We start from the raw sequence: 19,065 nt of genomic DNA on the forward strand, positions 1-19,065 counted from the left end.
TTGAGAAAAAGCTCTCATGTTGAAAACAAAGCATACTGTATGTAAGTTAGACATGAACATAAACATCTTTTTAAGGACTAGAGAGGTTCTTGCAAACTTTTTCTTTATTTAACTTTCAATAAAAATATAGTCTCCTAACTCAATAGAAAGATAGCAGTGATTATCACACAGGAGGAGCTCAACAAATGTCAGTCTTCAGTTTTCAAGTTCCATGTCACAATCACCTCAGTCTGATTCTCTCCGTCTCCATGGAATTCCAAAAACTGGTTTGGTTCACTTAATTATCTCACTGGGGCTGATCCTTTACTGCCATTCACCCAAATCCAGAACTCTTGAATTGTGGCTCACAATGACTCAATCATCTTTACAAGTGTCTGGAAATTAGATATTTCCAGCCAGAGTCAAGGACATAAAACTTTTTTTTAAGGGATACAGTAAATCCCAGTATTCATCACCAAAAAGATCAAATGTAAAAAAGTGCAATCTGTGCCTCTTTCAAAAATAGAAACTTTAAGGTTAAAAGAAAAAAAAAAGCCCTTCCCAAACTCATTACCAGACCAGACATATCAGCCACACAGGAGCTAACAAGGCCTGCTGTTTCCATGACAGAGAACATGAGAGGTTAAAACCACACCACTAAAAAAAAAAAAAGAAAAGAAATAAATAAATAAAACCACACCACTGAATGAAAGAACTGGACCCCCGCCACGTTTGCAAAGGCCACTGGACAAGTCCCTTAAACGCTGGATTTCAGCTCTTCATCATTCTGCCCTAGGGATCCCTTTTCTTTAAGCTCTTTATCATGGTCTGGGGAAATACTCTGACTTTCTATGGTAGTGATGGCATCTGAGTCCAACCTTCTTCTTTTCTTCAGTTGGTGCAAGTGGGACTTGGATTTCATGTGTGCTAAGGCAAAACAAACAAAAAAAATTAGGATTTTCTACAACTAATCTTGGAAGCATACAAAATTAACTAAACAATCCTTTTCTTTAACAATAACAGGATCAACACATGTACTGGTACAGCTGCTTAGCATTTTTAAGAGAAGAATAAGTCATATGGCCAGCTAGCTAGCAAACTAGCTACCACATATCACGTATAACTGCTGGGGGCTTTATATCACTAAATCCACACAACAATCTTGCGGGACAGTATTATTCAGCTCATTTTATACAGGAAGAGACTGATTTCAGAGGTCTTACATTGTGTCCTAGGTCACACAGCAGGTAAGCTCTTCGGATTACCTATAGCTCAAAAAGCGAGTCAATTTTCCAGAACAGGGCTCCAGACTCAATTTTCCCATATAGGGCTGCCTGTTACAGATACATTTCAACTCACACATCTCAAAAGTTCCAAATCCAGGGCTTCCCTGGTGGCCCGGTGGTTAAGAATCCGCCTGCCAGTGCAGGGGACATGGGTTCGAGCCCTGGTCCGGGAAGATCCCACAGGCCGCGGAGCAACTAAGCCCATGCGCCACAACTGCTGAGCCTGCATGCCACAACTACTGAAGCCCGTGCGCCTAGAGCCCATACTCCACAACAAGAGAAGCAATGAGAAGCTTGCACACCGCAACGAAGAGCAGCCCCCGCTCGCCGCAACTAGAGAAAAGCCTGCACGCAGCAACGAAGACCCAACGCAGCCATAAATACATACATAAATAAATAAGCTACAAATCCAAATTCTTATCTGTATTGCAGGACAGGTGGTTCAGGCCTACAATACCCAGAGCCGCCCTTCCCTCTTCTTAACCAGCTCGCTCAGGTTGCCCCTCCTGATGTGACATCCCCATGCCTGGGTCAGATAAGCCATCTGAATGACTAACCCAGATACTCGCATTCTCCAGCACACAATGCACCAGAGAGATCACAGCAAGTATTCTTTTCTGATGATCCCTTTCAAGGATCCACAGAAGCAGTAAAGCTGAAAAGCTACTATTGGCTGATATCAATTTCTGACCTCTCACCCCAAAGACAGTTCTCAGCTTCTGACTAACTCACACAAGCTCCTTTTTACCATCCTGTTCTTTTTCAAGGAAATCTTATCTGGAAACACCTATAAAGATAGACAACGAGATTAAGTTCTTTTATACTTACTTAAAACATCATTTTTAGGGATTGGGAAGCAAAAGTAGGTAAGGAAGAGGTTAGAAGTCAAGGAAAAGTTTACTTGAGGAAAAAAGTCAGCTTTGTCTCCAGCTAGAGCCTACGGCAAAAAGTGGCCTTCTGGACTGACTCTCCATGGCAGCAGGAGATGGGAGAGCAAGGACTTGACAGATGGCACTATAGAAGGGCTTACACAAGCTACGCTCACAAAGGCTCACAAATGTTGCTTCTCTGTGGCAATCCCTGAAGGACATTCGACAAATCAAACCACTAAGTTTCCTTTAGAAAAAACAATCAGACACTCTCTTTCTCTTCCCCTTTCATCATTATGAACCAACGATAATTGAGGCTTCTTCTGCTGCTTGGGCAATCACAGCTATCCCCAGTCTCTGACAATGCAGTTCATTTTGCCAGCGTTAACAGTTAATAGAACTAATCGTTCTATTGGTTGGTATGGGGGAAAAAATCCACTTCTATGAGAATGCCATGCAAAGCAGTACTCTGAACGGGATTCCAGCCGCTGGGTAAAATACAAGCCCTGCTTGTGCCTAAAAGGAGTGAGCCTTCAACAAGTTTCTAAATACAATGTAAATTCAAGGCTTAGAGGCTAAGGCCCTTTTGAGCTTTGCTGGATTACTGCAGAAATCCAACAGGGGAGTGCAGTGTGACTCTATGGCAAAGACAGATCCAGGCTCTGAAACAGGGAACTAGAACCTCGGTGCAGGGCTGTTCCTGGGTTGGTCAGGAGCGCCTTATGAAGAAGACAGTACATACCCTTTGACCACCGTCTTTTGGCGTGTCTAACCGTCTTGCTTTCACACAGTTTCCCTTAACACTTTTCATCACAGTTTTTGCAACCAACACCATTTCAACGTATTACCTTAAAAGTTACTGGAGAGACACCACTTTTGAAGAATGTACTCAGGAGGAGTAACTGCACTTCCTGTTCCCTCCCAGCTGTTTCTGCTCCTTTGGCCTCTTGGGTGAGTTGCCTGGCTTCCCTTACAATCCTACCTCACCCCCACTGAGGTCTAAACATGAGACCAAGAAACTACTCAGGCAGGATCATGAAAGTCAAAGGAGCTCTGGCAAGTTAACTGCAGACCTCTCAGTAAAATATCTACTCTAGCTGAAGCTAGAGGGCATATGATCTTCCTTTGAAATTGAGAATACAGAGATAACTCTCCCGTTTGAGAAGGCCTCTCCATGAAATTTGAACAAAGGCTGTTAGAGGAATCTGGTCTTTTTTTTTTTTTTTTTTTTTTACAAACAAGCAGACTCCAGCATTCAACCTACCAAAGACCTTAAATTTTTCATGAAGTCAGTGTGATCCACCCTTACAGATTTCTCTATCCTAGACTCTACCTGCCCATTCACGGTCCCCAATGATGATTCGATCACAGAGGTCACACATGTGATAACTTCTCTTGTTCTCAGTTTCACTGCTTGGCATCTTTACTGGAGTAGCTGCAGGCTTGCGGCCCTGAAAAAAAAAAAAAAGGCAGGGATGGGGGAGAAGCATTTGATTCAAAGAGATTTGGATATTATACTCTGATATTAAGAGGAGTGAGATTTTCCCAAGATTCCTTTTTCTCATCCCAGAGAGCAGGTGGGCTGTGAAGAGATTTTAACAACAACCTTTCTGAAAGTGAAAGTAGAAATGCAGCCTCCAAGGATTTAAAAGCAGCCTTCTGCTCTATTCCACGGAAAAGAATGCTTGGTTCCCAGAATAGCAACAAAGGTGTCAGCAAAGGAAAGCTTTGTGAGAACCAGACAATAGACAGTACCATGATTAATAATCACCTGGATGAAACTTCGCACAATTTCAAGAGCAGGTTCAAGAACAGACTCTTCCCACTTCGAGACGTCAGACACTTCTAAGCCATATACTGGGGGAACACTGGGACCAGGTCCTAATGACGACAAAGAAAAGCTGTGAGAGGTCAGCCTCCAAGACCCAATCTATTCTGCTCCTAGGACTCCAAAATCCTCAAGGGAAACATATGGGGTCAAAGAAATAAACATTCTGACCATGCCATTCAATCTAACCAGAAACATGAACCAAACAGCTACACACAATCCAAGAAAGACCCAGAGGGTTGACTGGTCTGCAGCCAATAAGTCTAGCTGTATAATCCAGAGTCTCAGGTGTAGGATCTTCCAGATCAGTCAGGAAAACAATATAGAGTAACAGCTCTAGTGACCACTGTATGGGCTACAATATAAAGGTAGCACGTGACAGGAGGCAATTAGCGGCTTGAAGTGAGTGCCTGTTCTAAGGTCCATATCATCTTACAGTGATGTCACTCTGTGGCAAAAGAGTTCACAGCTTTCTTTAGTCTCAGGTTTGTATACATCCCTTCAGCAGTCTAGCATTCACGAAACTCATTAATACCATACTGATAATCGTGGGCTGGCAACAGCAGAGTATCAACCAGTGAGCTGCTGAATCTGAAAATTAGAAAAAAGCCTTGGAATTGAACTAGTTGAGCCCTGTTTCTAAGAAACAGATCTAGAGGAGTATTCAAGAAATACCCTTTGGTGAATACTTCTGAAGGGAGATAAGACTGGAGGTAGCCGGAAGTATAGCTATAAGCATTTCATCCATCTGAGCCAACTATGTTTAGTCTCTGCTTGTAGCTTCCCCAGTATGTGGATACACTAAATTGCCTTCCACATCCAGGTTAAGTCAGTTGCCTAAAGGCAAAGAGCATTGCCCCATGGACAAAAACATCAAAGTCCTCAGAATGCCAACGGCTGGCAGGTGCTGGCCTTTTGATAGTGCCAACCACAAATAAGATTCTTCATAAACTGGACTGGGCTGCACCTGCCACCACACGGAAAGGTGAGACTGGGAGGGTGCAGGCAGCATCCACAGCACACCTGGCCTTGGCTAAGCTCTGCACCTGTTTCCAGGCCACTCTATATTTTCCTTTCCCCTCTAAGTCCTTTGTTGGGCTTCTGTGCCCTGTCTAAGTACCTTTCAACAAGTTCTCGGCTCCCAGCTGCTATTTCTGGCTTGGGTCCAAGGCCAAGCTGGGGTGGGGAAGTCCCTCTGGCTTCTTGCCAGAACCTTACCCCAGCAGACCAGCCCTTGGCCAATCACACACGGCTCCTGATTTACAGGGCAGCTGTGCCTTTCACCCTAGCACCAGGACTGCGCCGGCATACACATGAATGAGGAACGGGCATACGATGCACTGTGCCATCAAGCCCTCATGACTCAGAGATGGGCGAGTTATTGTGGCTTTACCACAGGAAGAAGTTCCAAATCATTATCCCAAAAACCCATCTTTTGTTACAGACTAATTGTTAGCCCTGCGGAGAAGAGAAGCTGCATTAGAAATTTGTAGTAGGGAACTTTGTTTCAGCTGACACAAAGACTTCTATCTAAAAGGACATGCAGAGAAAGCAAGGTAAGTAGAAGAAAGTGTAAAAAGCCCCTTGGCGTGAGAACTACACTGGAGAGCCCTAGCAGAGGGTGAGAACCGAGAGAGAGATCCAAGGGTCAACAACATGGCCCAAGGTGTTTCTGTTCAGAGGCACTGAGAGGAGGGCGAGACCTCAGCTGTGCGTATCTGTAACTGAAAGCAGAAATCCAATGGCAAAAGGTAAACAGGGATGATTCAAAAGCACATTAAAAAAGGGCCCAAAAGATAAAACTAGGGTTTCACTTATGCTTAATCTCCTTTAAATTAATCTCCTTTTAGCTCATAACCACACAATTTCTTACCCGAGACCCAATACTAATGCTGTCCAGCTAAAGTTATAACTAAAGGAAATAAGAAGCATGGTGTGAAGCTGAGCATGGACTTCAGAGTCTGGCCCGCATTCAGTACTCTACTGCTTATTAGCTAGGGAAATTTTGGCAAGTTATTTAACTTCTCTAAGCCTCTATTTACTTATCTGCAAAAAGAAAAGAATACCACCCACCTTGAAGGCTCAGTAACATATGTATGACACCAAATTTAGTGCTAAGGATGCAGTACAGGGTCCAATGAATGAGAATTTCGTTCCCTTTTCCTTAAAAGTGCTGTTCAACTGAAGTTAAAGAGTTGCAGCAGCCTGAAGCACTACGTATCTGAACACAGAAGTGATGCTGGGAGAATTGGTGAAAGTTTTGTCTTTTTATACTACTTATCTGGCCCCCAAACCATTTTAATTAGGAAAGCCTCCCTACGGAAATCTGACTGTTCTTCAGGTACAAAATCTGAAGCTAAAAACAACCCTGAGCACCAACTCCGCTAAGAAGGTATTGCTATTTTGTTCTTCCCTGTCTGCAGCCAGCACTCACGTGCTCAAGGCTTAAGGCAGATTCTTCCTGGGGAAGAACTGTTTTCTGAGGCATCACAGGAAAACACCCCTGGACAATCACTTATGCAAAACCTCCCAGGTCAGGTCCCAAATCTTAGAACAGATCCAGAAACTAAAGTTCACTTTCTGGGTGAGCTGAGAACATCTATGTTCCACTGAAAGCAGACCTAAGGCATAAGGAAAAACAAGGACACTTACTGCTCAAAAAACGGTTTTTAATCCATCGGTTTTGCTTCCGGGCATATCTCTTAGTCACTTGTTTCAGAGCCTCAATACCTGAAAGACAAGGTAGATATAAGAACCTCTATCTAACCATTTCTCACTCTGCTGAAAGGAAGGCCCATCCAGTCCAGCATTAGAGAAAACTAGCCACGTCAGCACACTGGTGGATACTTGGTAGGTGAAAATCTCAATTCTGAGCTGAAGGCCGTTTGGGTCTCTTTTAGCCTCAGCTCCTTCTCAGGCCATAGCAGCAGGACACTCTGTCACCCAAGGATGTCCAAGGCTAGGTTAGATGGAGAATTCACACCTTTCTTTAGGAGCTGGTTTCTAGTCTCTGGTGTGCATTTTCCCTCAGTGATCAGGTACTCGTGAAATTCCTTGAAGCCAATTGATTGGAAGATACCATGTTGATAGTCCTGGCTGGGAATAGGAGAGCATCAGCAGATGAGCCATTGAATCTGAAAGCTAGCAGGGCACTGGAGATGATCTAGCTGAGCCATTTCATCTCATAGATGAGGAAACTGAGATCCTTAGCAGTTACTACCTCTCTGAAATCCTTCCTCCACCTTCCCCCACCAGCTCCCAGGTTACTTCCCTTGAAAATTAACTTCTGGGAATGTCTGAGATTAGAAAATTGCGACTGTAACAAGTACACCAAACCTCCTTCCGATGATGAAGGGTAGCAAACAATAGATCCAAAGCCAGTATTATATGTTTACGGTCTTTTGACCGTAAGCAAGGGGTGGAGAGTAGGTGAAAGTAATAGCCAAATTCTCACCTGTTTTCCACAATTTTCTTCTCATTATAGCGTCTGTGAAAATCTCTTAGTTCATCCAAGAGCCCAGCGGCGAGCATGTTATCCACCCTCTTATCCAAGCGCTCATCTAGAACTTGAATCAAATTAACCCATCAACCAGCAAGCCTGCCGAAGGTGTGTACTATACATGATGAATGCATAGGCTGCCACAAAGAAGAGAATTTGTTCAAATGGAAGAAAAGGTTCAGAGTCCAAAGATTACACAATAATTCATAATTATAGTTAGTCACACTTAAAACTCTGCAATTCCAGTAAAAACAGCCAGAATGAGGCATGTCTTCTTATGTAAAGAGCACACAATTACAGCTACTAGGAACAACAAATATTTTATTCTTGTATAGAATGTATATCCGTTGTTTATTTTAGAGGCAGCTGAGAGCCCCGTTTTACTCTTACTTTTTTCCATTATATGTGTTACTCTAACTTTATGCTATTTCATATTTAAGAACTCTCAGATGACACCTTAAATAGGAATGAAAAACTTGAAACCAAAGCCATCCTAAGTATATCCTGAACTACTGAGCCAGACAAAGGAGCAAAGAGTGAGAGGCGATAATCATTCCAATGTGGTGGTCAAACACAGCTTTATTATGAATCAGATACCACTGTTCGATGCTGCACTGCAACACGTTTTCATTTACAAAATGTTCATTATTAAAACATTACCTTCTTCTCTAACCTTATAATTTAAGTTTGAGATAATATAATTTGAGATTAATTTAACAAATACCCACCATTTCAATTACGCTCTTCTACATCTCTGCCATTGCTATTTCTTGGCTTACGATGATAATAACCTTTTTTTCTACCTTCCTAGAAAGTTTGCAATTACTGAGGACTCACCATGTGCCAGGCACATTCTGAGCACTTCGCATGTATTATTAATTCATCTAATCCTCAACGAAGCTATGAGATATGTATTATTATTATCATCCCCATTTTATAGAAGAGAAAATTGGGACACAGAAAGGTAAACCAACTTGCCTTAAAACTCACATAGCCAGAGACGATGGAGCAGGAATTTGAATCCAGACAGTCTGGCTCAGAGACATGTTCTTAATCACTAAACTATACCACCTGTTCCCATAACGATCTCATTTTTCTAGACCTAGCTCATAAGTTACCTTTACAAATTGGTCCCCAGAAAATGCTCATCATCCCTTCTCTGTGGCCCCACAGCACCTTCTAGCCCAGCGTTTAGCACAACAGAGTATCTACCTCGTTATTTGTTGCCCGACTAGACCGGAAGCTCCTTAAGGGCAGGTACTGTCTACATTCATCTCTGAAATCCAAGTACTATGTAGAACACTTGGCACTTCATTGAATGCTTGCTGTTATATTTGTTGCATAAAGAAGTTACTATTATCACAGGGCATTAGCAAGAAACCAAAAAGAAATACTATCAGTTAGCTAGCTAACCATCATTCCCACTTCTCAGGCCTACTGATTCCAAAATAATCAGTGAACCAGGCCTTTAGCCAATCCAGAGAGTCAGACCTCCTTCCACAGGAGACTTCCTTCTCTTTCTCCTTTGGATTTTCTCTGGATGGCAGTCTCTTTCCCATCCCATCTTATCTCATCCTCAGCTTATACTAATCTTTTTTTTTTTTTTTTTCCGGTACGCGGGCCTCTTACTGTTGTGGCCTCTCCCGTTGCGGAGCACAGGCTCCGGACGTGCAGGCTCAGCAGCCACGGCTCACGGGCCCAGCCGCTCTGCGGCACGTGGGATCTTCCCGGACCGGGGCACGAACCCGTGTCCCCTGCATCGGCAGGCGGACTCTCAACCACTGCGCCACCAGGGAAGCCCTATACCAATCTTATACTCAACTCATGTTATACTAATGCCAGGGCTACCTTTACCTGCTTTCCAGAAAGATAATGGCACTGTGTCTTACTAAGTCAATGAATAATGATCATGATAAAATGAATAGCTAACACTTGTTTAGTGCTTATTATGAGCCACTCATAGTTCTAAAGCATTTTTTTTCAAAACAACTTTTTATTGAAGTATAGTTGATTTACTCTAAAGATTTTATATACAGTAATGTATTACTATAAGCTCTGTCTCAGATTAACTCTAGGACACCAAAGGACTTTTACCTGTCTGTTCAGCATGAAGCCAGAGGATGCACGGGTTAGGGAACTTCAGAGGGCCTCCAAGGGGACCACCACCTTCCTCTGCATGTTGACGATGAAGAAATTCACTATGAGAGATTCCTGTTTCTTCAAAGACTTGCAAGCTCCTAAGTCATTTGAAAGGGGAGGGTGGGCACACCCACAACAACCATTAGGAAATATTAATTCTCAAGTGAAACAGGGGAGAGGCTATTTATTATAGAATACCTCACTGTCATTTTCACTGCATAAGCCCCTGAACACATGAAGGTCTGGGGTTACTGCAAACCTATAGCTACTCAGAAAAGGGTTCTAAAGAAAACTTTAGGTAAAGAAAGAAATAAAACTATTCTAAACATATATAAAATTTTCTGAAATCAGTTAAACAGGTTCAGAAACAACAGGTTTCTACTACACAAAGAGAACAGGACATATTCACTTTCAGGTAAGCAGTGAAAGCTTGTCTGGGACACTTTGCTGTAAGCCAACAAGTCTAGTCTCGCTGGAATGCCTTTCCCACAGTACAAAAGTATGCTGTATATCCAGCTCATCAACTTTCTTTTTAAATATGTCTAAAATTAATGAAAAATGCTTCTGACTAATTCAGTGCTCTACTAGCACAAAGATCACTGAAGAAAGAACTACACACTTATTCTTAAGCCACTATCCACTCTGTCAGCATCTATTATGTCATGCAGCACTAGGTAATTTAACCCTCAAATCTATACTCTACCACTCTGGGTGATTGCAACTTATCGGCTTGAAAGTGATCTTTCCCTTCCTGATCCAATTCTACTTCCTGAAACCCTAACACAAGAGTAGAGACCCCTCGTCTTTCCCTATCACTGGTCACTCAGAGAGGACCTAAGAGGGAAAAATGTAATAGATATCTTACTTATCTGGAGGCTAGAATACAGCCTCAAACTAAAAGAAAGATGAAAGAAGTCCTCCAATCTTCTTTTAGAGACTCTAGAGCTCTTGCTTAGAACCTACTGTTCTCACGAAAACACATTCTCAACGCATTACTAGTTTAGAAGTCGCAAAATAAGGAGAAATGATAAGAACTGATTAATAAAAGGAGCAGATAGTAACAACCAAGCTCTAGACTCATACCATAAAACGATACAAAAATGAATGTTCATCAGAGTGTCCCTGAGTTTTCCAAAAAGTTTTTGGAAGATTTCTATTTAAATGTTTAAAAATAAAGTGTTTGGATACTGGAAAGTATAAACTTCATTTATCTAGAATATGTATTATCAACAGGGTGACATTGCCCTCAAGGGAGCAAAAAAACCTTAGATATTACAATGATGTGTGGCGCTCTCCCAAAATCTTATTCTTCAGTATTAAAATTTCATGGAGGGGAGGGAGGGAAGCACAATTAGGAAAAAAATTTCTAAAAAGGCTTCAGGGGCAGGGGGGATAATAGAAAAGGATTAAGAAACACCGATCTAGAATACTCATTTGAGTGTAATACTTCATAACCCCTGTCAATACCAAATGTTGCTATAAATATCTAATGTGTATAACCATCTATATAGTAGGTCCTCTACTCTGCCAGATAAGGTATCGCTTCCGGCACTACAGAAAAGTACACCTCAGTGGTGATCACTTTGTAATGTACAGAAATATCAAATCACTATGCTGTGCACTAGGATTCAACATAGTGTTCTAGATCAATTATACTTCAAAACAAACAAACTCATAGAAAAAGAAATCAGATGTGTGGTTACCAGAGGCTGGGGGTGGGGGAAGGGGGAACTGGATGAAGGCAATCAAAAGGTACAAACTCCCAGTTACAAGATAAATAAGTTACTAGGTATGTAATGTACAACATGATAAATATAACTAACACTGCTGTATACTATACATGAAAGTTAAGAGTGAGGCCTGAGAGTTCTCATAACAAGAAAAAATCTTTTTCTTTTATTTTGTGTCTATGTAATAAGTACACTAAACTTATTGTGGTAATAATTTAATGATATACATAAGGAAAATCATTATGCTGTACACCTTAAACTTACACAGTGCTGTACGTCAATTATATCTCAATAAAACTGGAAGGAAAAAATAGATAAAATGACTGATAAAACGAAGATGCAGTCAGAAGTGAACAGAATATGGAGCCAATGAAGATGCATATTTACGGAGGAAAAAATAAACCATCTAATCTTAGGAAGGAAGGGAGAGAGGGAGGGACGGAAGGAAGGGAAGGAGGGAGGAAGGAAGGAAGGAAGAAAGAAAAGTATACCTAACACACGAGGCTGCAATTTCAAAGCAACCTAACAAAACATGGTTAATGAACTAATAAGGTCATCTCTCTCTTCCCTTCAAGAAAGTCTCCATGTGTAAAGGTGAACTGATCTATAAGACAGTTTATAAAACCTGTCTCCCACTGGGCAAGCTGCTGGGGCAGAACTCAGCATTGCACAATCAATTATGAAACCTAAATCACAATGTCAGCTGACTGCATGCCAGAAAAAATGTATATGAAAACTGTTATAAAAGCAAAGATCAAATAGAAAATGAAGCAAGATTACATAGGCCCTAGGGAAAAACTGTATTGTATTATGCATTTTAAATGTAACAACAACAAAGTAGGGTGCAACTATTTATTGAGGGAGTTGGACTGAGGCAATAACTCTTGGCCTCCTAACCTCCTAACCTGCTGAGCTAAAACACATCAATCTCCACTAACTGCTACTACCAAACCTATCTCACCCAGGCACACTTAACAACTGACTGCCCTCTAACGCTAAAGGGGCTTGGCGTCAGTTGGCTCCCAGCTTTCTTACCTGGCCACTTTGCGCTTGTCATGTGGGTGCAGCTTGGCAGCCATTTCTGGGTCCACCTGGCTTAGGCGTTTGTGGAGCGCATGGCCATCCTCCTTTTCAAGCTCAACTTTCTGGTCAATCACTTTCTCAGTGCCCATCTCCCAGGGCTATTAAATGAAGGTTTAGTAGTAAATTTAATTCAACAAACACTGAAACACTGTATGTGCCAGGCACTTTACTAAGTGTTCAGGAACACAGAATGGAGATGAATCAGAAGATCTTGCCATATAGTGAGAGACAGATCATAAACAGAAAATTCCAATACACCATGGTAGTGCTGTGAGGCCACAGTAAACAAAGAGGAAAGAGGACTAGGTGTCTAGGGAAGTATTCAGGGAGTACAAGCTACCCAGGCTAACACATCTATATTAACACATCCAGGAGTCTAGTCTTCTCAACAAGTATAACCAAAGAGTGGACCAGAATTTCCAGCACGTTATAGTTTGCAAAGTCCCACCCTATGCAATAGCATCTCTGTAAGAATGGTTAGTGTCAGATATCTCCCTGACATATAGATTGTTTCAGCCAGGAAATGCTGAATCAGACTAATGTACTGTTAACTTACATGGAGATGCTAATTAACCCACAGAGGAGCACTGCCCCCACAGCCCCTGTCCTTAGGCCAGCCTGGAGAAGCACACTTCACATATGGAGGGGGCATTTGCTTCAGAATATTAAGTAGGAAAGTTAGTACAGTTGCTGAGTATAAGAAACACGCGAAAGTCAACTTTCCTCCCATTAAAATTAGCCGGCAAGAAAGAAGAACCCATTTCCTCATTGAATTACGAGTGAACTAAACATACCTTAGCATTGACAAGAACTTTCCAGAGCAGAGCCTCAATGTAATAATTGGTTCCTCCCACGACAATAGGAATTTTATCTCGGGCAAATATATCTTCAATGTGAATGTTAAGAAAGACATCAAAATATTAATATCAAGAAGAAAATCTGACTCACTTGGAAGTAGGGTATTAGTAAGAAACCACATTCGTCATATTTTTGATACTAGTCTTCACTGTTTCTCATGAGTTCTCAGAATCATTTCCTATCAGTTCTGGAGGGACTTGCATAAACCAGAGACAGGTGCATGATGGTAATTCCTTCCAATTCGAGAACTTTCTAGGCCCTGCTGCTAAAACTCAAAGCTTGCTTAGTATTCAAAATTAGCTTAACAAGCACAAGCCTAAGGACTCTCACAGAATTAAGTGTCAACTGCTCAGGAAGCCACCAAGATGATGTCCACTGTGTGACTTTGCCTTCTAAGGCAAATGACAAGCTGGTTTCTCTAAGCCGTAGTTCTTAGACTCAGTCTTCACCATTTTGTAGTAGTAGTGTACATTTCAGCCACTTGAGACTCTACCAGATGAACTGGGAAGCACAGGCTATGAAGACAAACAGATTTCAATTACCAGCTCCAACACTCAGCAAGTCATTCAACTTGTCTGAGCTTCAGTTTTCTCACCTGTAAAATCCTCATGAGTTTTTTTTTTAATTAATTAATTTATTTTTGGCTGTGTTGGGTCTCCATTACTGCATGTGGGCTTTCTCTAGTTGTGGTGATGGGGGGCTACTCTTCGTTGTGTTGCACGGGCTTCTCATTGCAGTGGCTTCTCTTGTTGTGGAGCACGGGCTGTAGGCTCATGGGCTTCAGTAGTTGTGGCTCACGGGCTCTAGAGCGCAGGCTCAGTAGCTGTGGCGCACGGCTCCGCGGCACATGGGATCTTCCCAGACCAGGGCTTGAACCCGTGTCGCCTGCATTGGCAGGTGGATTCTTAACCACTGCATCACCACAGAAGCCCCTCATGAGTTCTTATGAGCATTACACGTGACAGTGCAAATAAAATCCCTAAGACAATGCCTGAAATATTTTTTTCAACTGAGTAAGCACTCAATTTAGTCATTATTGTTTTTACACCACTGCTACTTGGAATTTTTCTCTTTAGAATCTCTGTTGAACAGATAATTATCTGCTTTAAGAAGGGCTTTCCTTCTGAGAATAACTGATAAAGAGACTTTCAACCCAGATAAAGACTCATTTACACACTTCTTCCCCTTGCCAGCCAGTCTGTGGGCACAGAGATAGATGACCTCTTTTCTGACAGAAGCCCTCTATAAGAGGTTGGGGTAGGGTGGGGAGAAAGATGTTACTAATCAAGGAGCATAAGGAAGAAACGTGTCTATTTGTTTTTTAAAAAGAGAAACAAATTCTATATCCCTTCCTATAAATTAAGTATAAGAAACATACAATTACACAGTAATTGTAATAAAACTTCAAATGTATAATCTGACTAACAAAGGGAAAGGAAGCAAGGAAAATAAAAGGGGAAGGGGAAATGGTGAGATACCAGAAGGGAGAGATGGAAAAGAGGGAGGGAGATGGGATAGGAGTTATTTGGTGGGAAAAGGTTTAACATGTTTGCCCAAGCCATGAAACAACTGTGATCCTAAGCAAAACCTTTCTCTCTGGGCCTCAGTATCTACTACCCTCACCTGTCAAATCAAGAAGGTTGATCGAATACTTCTTAAGGTACTTTCAGTTCTGACACTCTTGATTCTAGGTTCTTACTTAAATTCACAAATCTCCAATCCTCTAAGTGATCTGATTAAGTCATCCCCTGTTGCTGCTGCCCTTTAACTCTTTTAATTAGCTCTCCACTTTCCATCAGTCCTTTCTGAACAACTGACCTGTCTTACAGCAACAATGTTCATTTGGTGATATGTTTTTTTTTTTTTTTGTGGTACGTGGGCCTCTCACTGTTGTGGCCTCTCCCGTTGCGGAGCACAGGCTCCGTACGCACAGGCCCAGCGGCCATGGCTCACGGGCCTAGCCGCTCCGCGGCATGTGGGATCTTCCCGGACCGGGGCACGAACCCGCGTCCCCTGCATCGGCAGGCGGACTCTCAACCACTGCACCACCAAGGAAGCCTGGAGATATGTTTTAATGTGCAAAGGGCTTTCACATACATTACTTCATCTGACACAAGTGCCTTATAAAGCAGGTAGGGCAAGAATTATTATCTGCGTTTTAATCTCTGCCCACTTGATAGGCAAAAAAATATTATCTCATTATTTTGATTTGCATGGCCTCGATTAACGGCAATGGTAAACTCTTTTTCATGTTTATCACCATTTATATTTCTTCCTTTGTGAATCACTACTCATGCTCTTTTAGTATTTTTTGAGTTCTTCATATATTAAGTATACTAATGTTACAGATATTTTTCCCCTGGTTTATAGCCTGTTTTTGTTGTTGTTTTCAAATTTTTTATTTTTTGGCCGCATCTCGTCTGTTTTTTAATTTTGTTTCTAGTGAGCTGGGTTATTTTTAATTATAAAATATTCAGTACATACAAAAGAATATATGCAGCATATGTAAATAATAAAGCCTAAAAATAAAACAAATACTCATGAACCCAATGTAAGAAAGTGAACATTATCAACTCTTTTGAAGCTTCCTATGTAGTAATTCCCATCACAACCCCTTACTGCCCCTCTCTGAGGGAACCACTGTCTTGAATTGTTTTGTGTATTGTTCGTTTTTCATCATTCCCTTGCTTTTCTTTACATTATTACTGATGTATATAAAACCCTAAACAACATATTGGTTAACTTTGCTTGCTTTTTAACTTTTATAATAAATGGTATGACCATCTATGTATCCTTCTATAATCTCCCGCATTTCATGTTGTTTCTGAGATTCTTCCCCATTGACTGATGCGTGTAACTGCAACTTATTCATTTTCACTGCTGAAAAAGTACTTATATGAACAAAGCACATTTTATGCATTCTTCTGTAAGTAGGAATCTGGGTATTTATATGTTTTTGCTGTTAAGAGCAATAATGTTAAAATTAGATCTACCACCTATCTCCTGGTATACTTGTGGCAAGGCTTCTCTAGGGTAGATACCTAGGAATTGAAATGGTTGAAATACTTTCTTGCCAGTACGAATTCTTAATTCTAACATATCCAAATCTAGCTATTTTCCTCAAAAAAACCCAAAAAACAAAAAAAACTATTATGGCATACATGGTAGTGATGGCTGCAAAACAATGTGAATATATTTAAGACTACTGAACTATATACACTTATAAATGGTTAAGATGGTAAGTTTTATGTATATTTTAACACAATAAAAAGGAAAAATTGAATTAAAAAATCCTTAAAAAAAAAAAAAAGACTAGATCTACAAAGTCCTTCCCTACTCTAAAATCACATAACTACTCAATTATATGTTATCCCATTTGTTTCAGTTTCGTTTAAAAAAAATACATATTTACTTAACTCTGAAATCCATCTGGAATTTATGTCCATATAATAAGGAACTGATTTTTTTTTCCCAAAAATAATTAACCGTCCCAGGAATAATTATTAACTACTACATTCTTTCTCCACTGCTTTGAAATGCCACCTTGATCGTAAGCTAAATATATACATCCATTTGAATTTGTATCTGACTTTTCTAATCTGTCCCATAAATTTGTCTAGTATTATGTAAGTTCCATGCTATTATAACTATTATGAATTTTCAATATGTTTTAATATGTAGCAGTCCAGATATTAAAGGCAGTTTAGACATTAAAATATAAGGGCAGCCCCCCAACGCTTATGTTATTCTTTTTTCCAAAATTTCCTGGTGTTACCCAGAACTATTTTTTCCTAATCCCTTTGGAATTCTAACTATAATTCCATTATATTTATAAATTAATTTCTTATCCCCATTTAAAGGTGGGAAAGTGAAGCTCAGTGGGGTAAACGCTTTACCCAATTAAATTTTTGTGGTCAGACGGGGCAGTTCTAAAACTAGGACATGGATTTTCTGGCTCCTAAATCAGTGTTCTCTCCACTAAAACAGCACCTCTCAAATTTTAATATGCATGTGAATCACCTGCGACTCTATTTAAATGCAGGTTCTGATTCGGTAGGTCTAGAATGAGGCCCAGATTCAGCACTTCTATAAGCTCCCAAGTGATGCTGATGCTGCAGTCTAAGGACAAGACTCGGAGTAGCAAGAACACTGTATCTTTTCAATCCGAATAGCTCTCATGGGGACGCTACTATTGATCTTGGGTACCTCTGCTTAGGAGAATTGTCACTAGGAAGAAAACTTTCTCGGCTTGGGCTGCCTTGCAGCCACCAAGCCTAGTTGCTGTCTTTCCTAAGGATATCAGAGCAGTTGCTTTGTTCCTGAAGTCCACCACTGTGTAATTTGTCACAAGAGGATCCACAAAGCTGATCATGTGGTGCTGGCACATTCTCTGCTCCTGGGCAGAAACCTTGTTGGTGATGATGTCTAGGCCTTCATAAACCTAGGGGAAAGAAAATTAGCATGAGAAAGTCATCTATCTCCATAAGATGCACACTTGATGGGCAGAAATGGTGATCTATTCCTCCCTGCAGCCAAACACTTGACTGACCCAAAGCACCAGAGGAAATGTGTTCTAACCAGAGCACAGCCAGATCCACATAACCCAAGACAAAGGAAACAAAAGAAAACAGAACATTGGCTTTCTTAACAAATAGTGGCTATTAACTCAGACTTAAAGATAAAAAGTATATGTAAATCGGTGCCCAAATAAGAACTAACTCTGCAAGATTAACTGGAGGTTCTTTGGCCTGAACTTCAAGCATTTAGAAGCGGGCAGGTTGTTACTACTTATCACAAGTCTCCAGAAAGGTAACATTTTGCATTGCTCATAGTTCTACTTCAAATGCTTAGATATTTTTTGGATTTAAATGCTCTGAAAGGTTTTTAGAATTTGTAAAAGATTGGCTCCATTTGTGGAGAAGTGGCCTATCTACAAAGATATATATATAAAACACACACGTACACACTTTGAAGTCAGAACCCCTAATACTGCTGAACTGTAGTAGAACAGTGTGCCAAATTACTGCTTCAGGAGGTCAGCAAATACAGTCTAAATACTCAAAGGCAATATCCTGTCTGTAAGCTCTTGATCTGCCAATTAAACTAAAAAGTTCAAGTGTACTTTTTCTAAATGCAAGGTCTCGGATGGAGAACAGATCTGAAAATACTAGTTTGAAAATAGGGATGAATGCTTTGAGATTAAACGTTCTCTCTGTAATCACTGATTCTACAGGGAGCACTGAATGAACAAATAGTAAGTTCCACAGAGCCCACAGAGATGTTAAGAACATTTTTATCTCACACTTCCCTTTACTTATATGGGTGTCAAATAAGTACAGTACAGTATAATGGTTAGGAGGAAGGACCCTGGTGCCAGGCTGCCTCAGATCAATTCCTAGCTCTGCCACTTACTAGTTATTTGTACTTGGAGTAGTCAGTTACTAACCCCTGCGTGCCTTAATACCTCATCAGTAAAATGAGGATAATAATATCTATCTCATATGGTTGTTGTGTACGTTAATACAGGTAAAGAACTTAGTTTTTGCCTGGCAGATGGTAAATACTATATAAGAGTCACTATATTACTACCCATATTACTACCATCAATACTATCACAACAACACAAGAAGAATGGGAAATAATTTTCGTGTCACTATCGCTCTGAGGCCTCTGTGCTCCTAGGTACTGAGGTTACTGACTCAACAAGGATATAAGCTATCTTCAAGCAAAAAGAAAATTGTTAATTAGTTAGACAGCACACAAGAATCGAAAAAACAGGTGGATATATGTATAT

The 19,065-nt window shown here is 40.8% G+C and overlaps 1 protein-coding gene across 2 annotated transcripts in view; it reads right to left on the minus strand.

The window, feature by feature from the left end:
* Nucleotides 1–85: 85 nt before the first annotated feature.
* TRIT1 (tRNA isopentenyltransferase 1) overlaps nt 86–19,065 on the minus strand; it is a 43,650-nt gene continuing 24,670 nt past the window's right edge. The window contains exons 2-11 of one of the 2 annotated variants that reach the window (XM_032641596.1): nt 17,572–17,712; nt 13,208–13,306; nt 12,366–12,511; nt 9,556–9,698; nt 7,417–7,528; nt 6,946–7,058; nt 6,615–6,692; nt 3,906–4,015; nt 3,468–3,585; nt 86–906 (exon numbers count right to left, since the gene is read on the minus strand). In XM_032641596.1, the coding sequence (XP_032497487.1) occupies nt 737–906; nt 3,468–3,585; nt 3,906–4,015; nt 6,615–6,692; nt 6,946–7,058; nt 7,417–7,528; nt 9,556–9,698; nt 12,366–12,511; nt 13,208–13,306; nt 17,572–17,712 (1,230 nt within the window). In that variant the 3' untranslated portion in view covers nt 86–736. Of the gene's footprint in view, nt 907–3,467; nt 3,586–3,905; nt 4,016–6,614; nt 6,693–6,945; nt 7,059–7,416; nt 7,529–9,555; nt 9,699–12,365; nt 12,512–13,207; nt 13,307–17,477; nt 17,713–19,065 lie in introns of both variants that reach the window. The other variant, XM_032641607.1, reaches the window with a different exon arrangement.

Source organism: Phocoena sinus, chromosome 1 (assembly GCF_008692025.1).
Source record: "Phocoena sinus isolate mPhoSin1 chromosome 1, mPhoSin1.pri, whole genome shotgun sequence".
In the NCBI taxonomy this organism is placed as follows: domain Eukaryota; kingdom Metazoa; phylum Chordata; class Mammalia; order Artiodactyla; family Phocoenidae; genus Phocoena; species Phocoena sinus.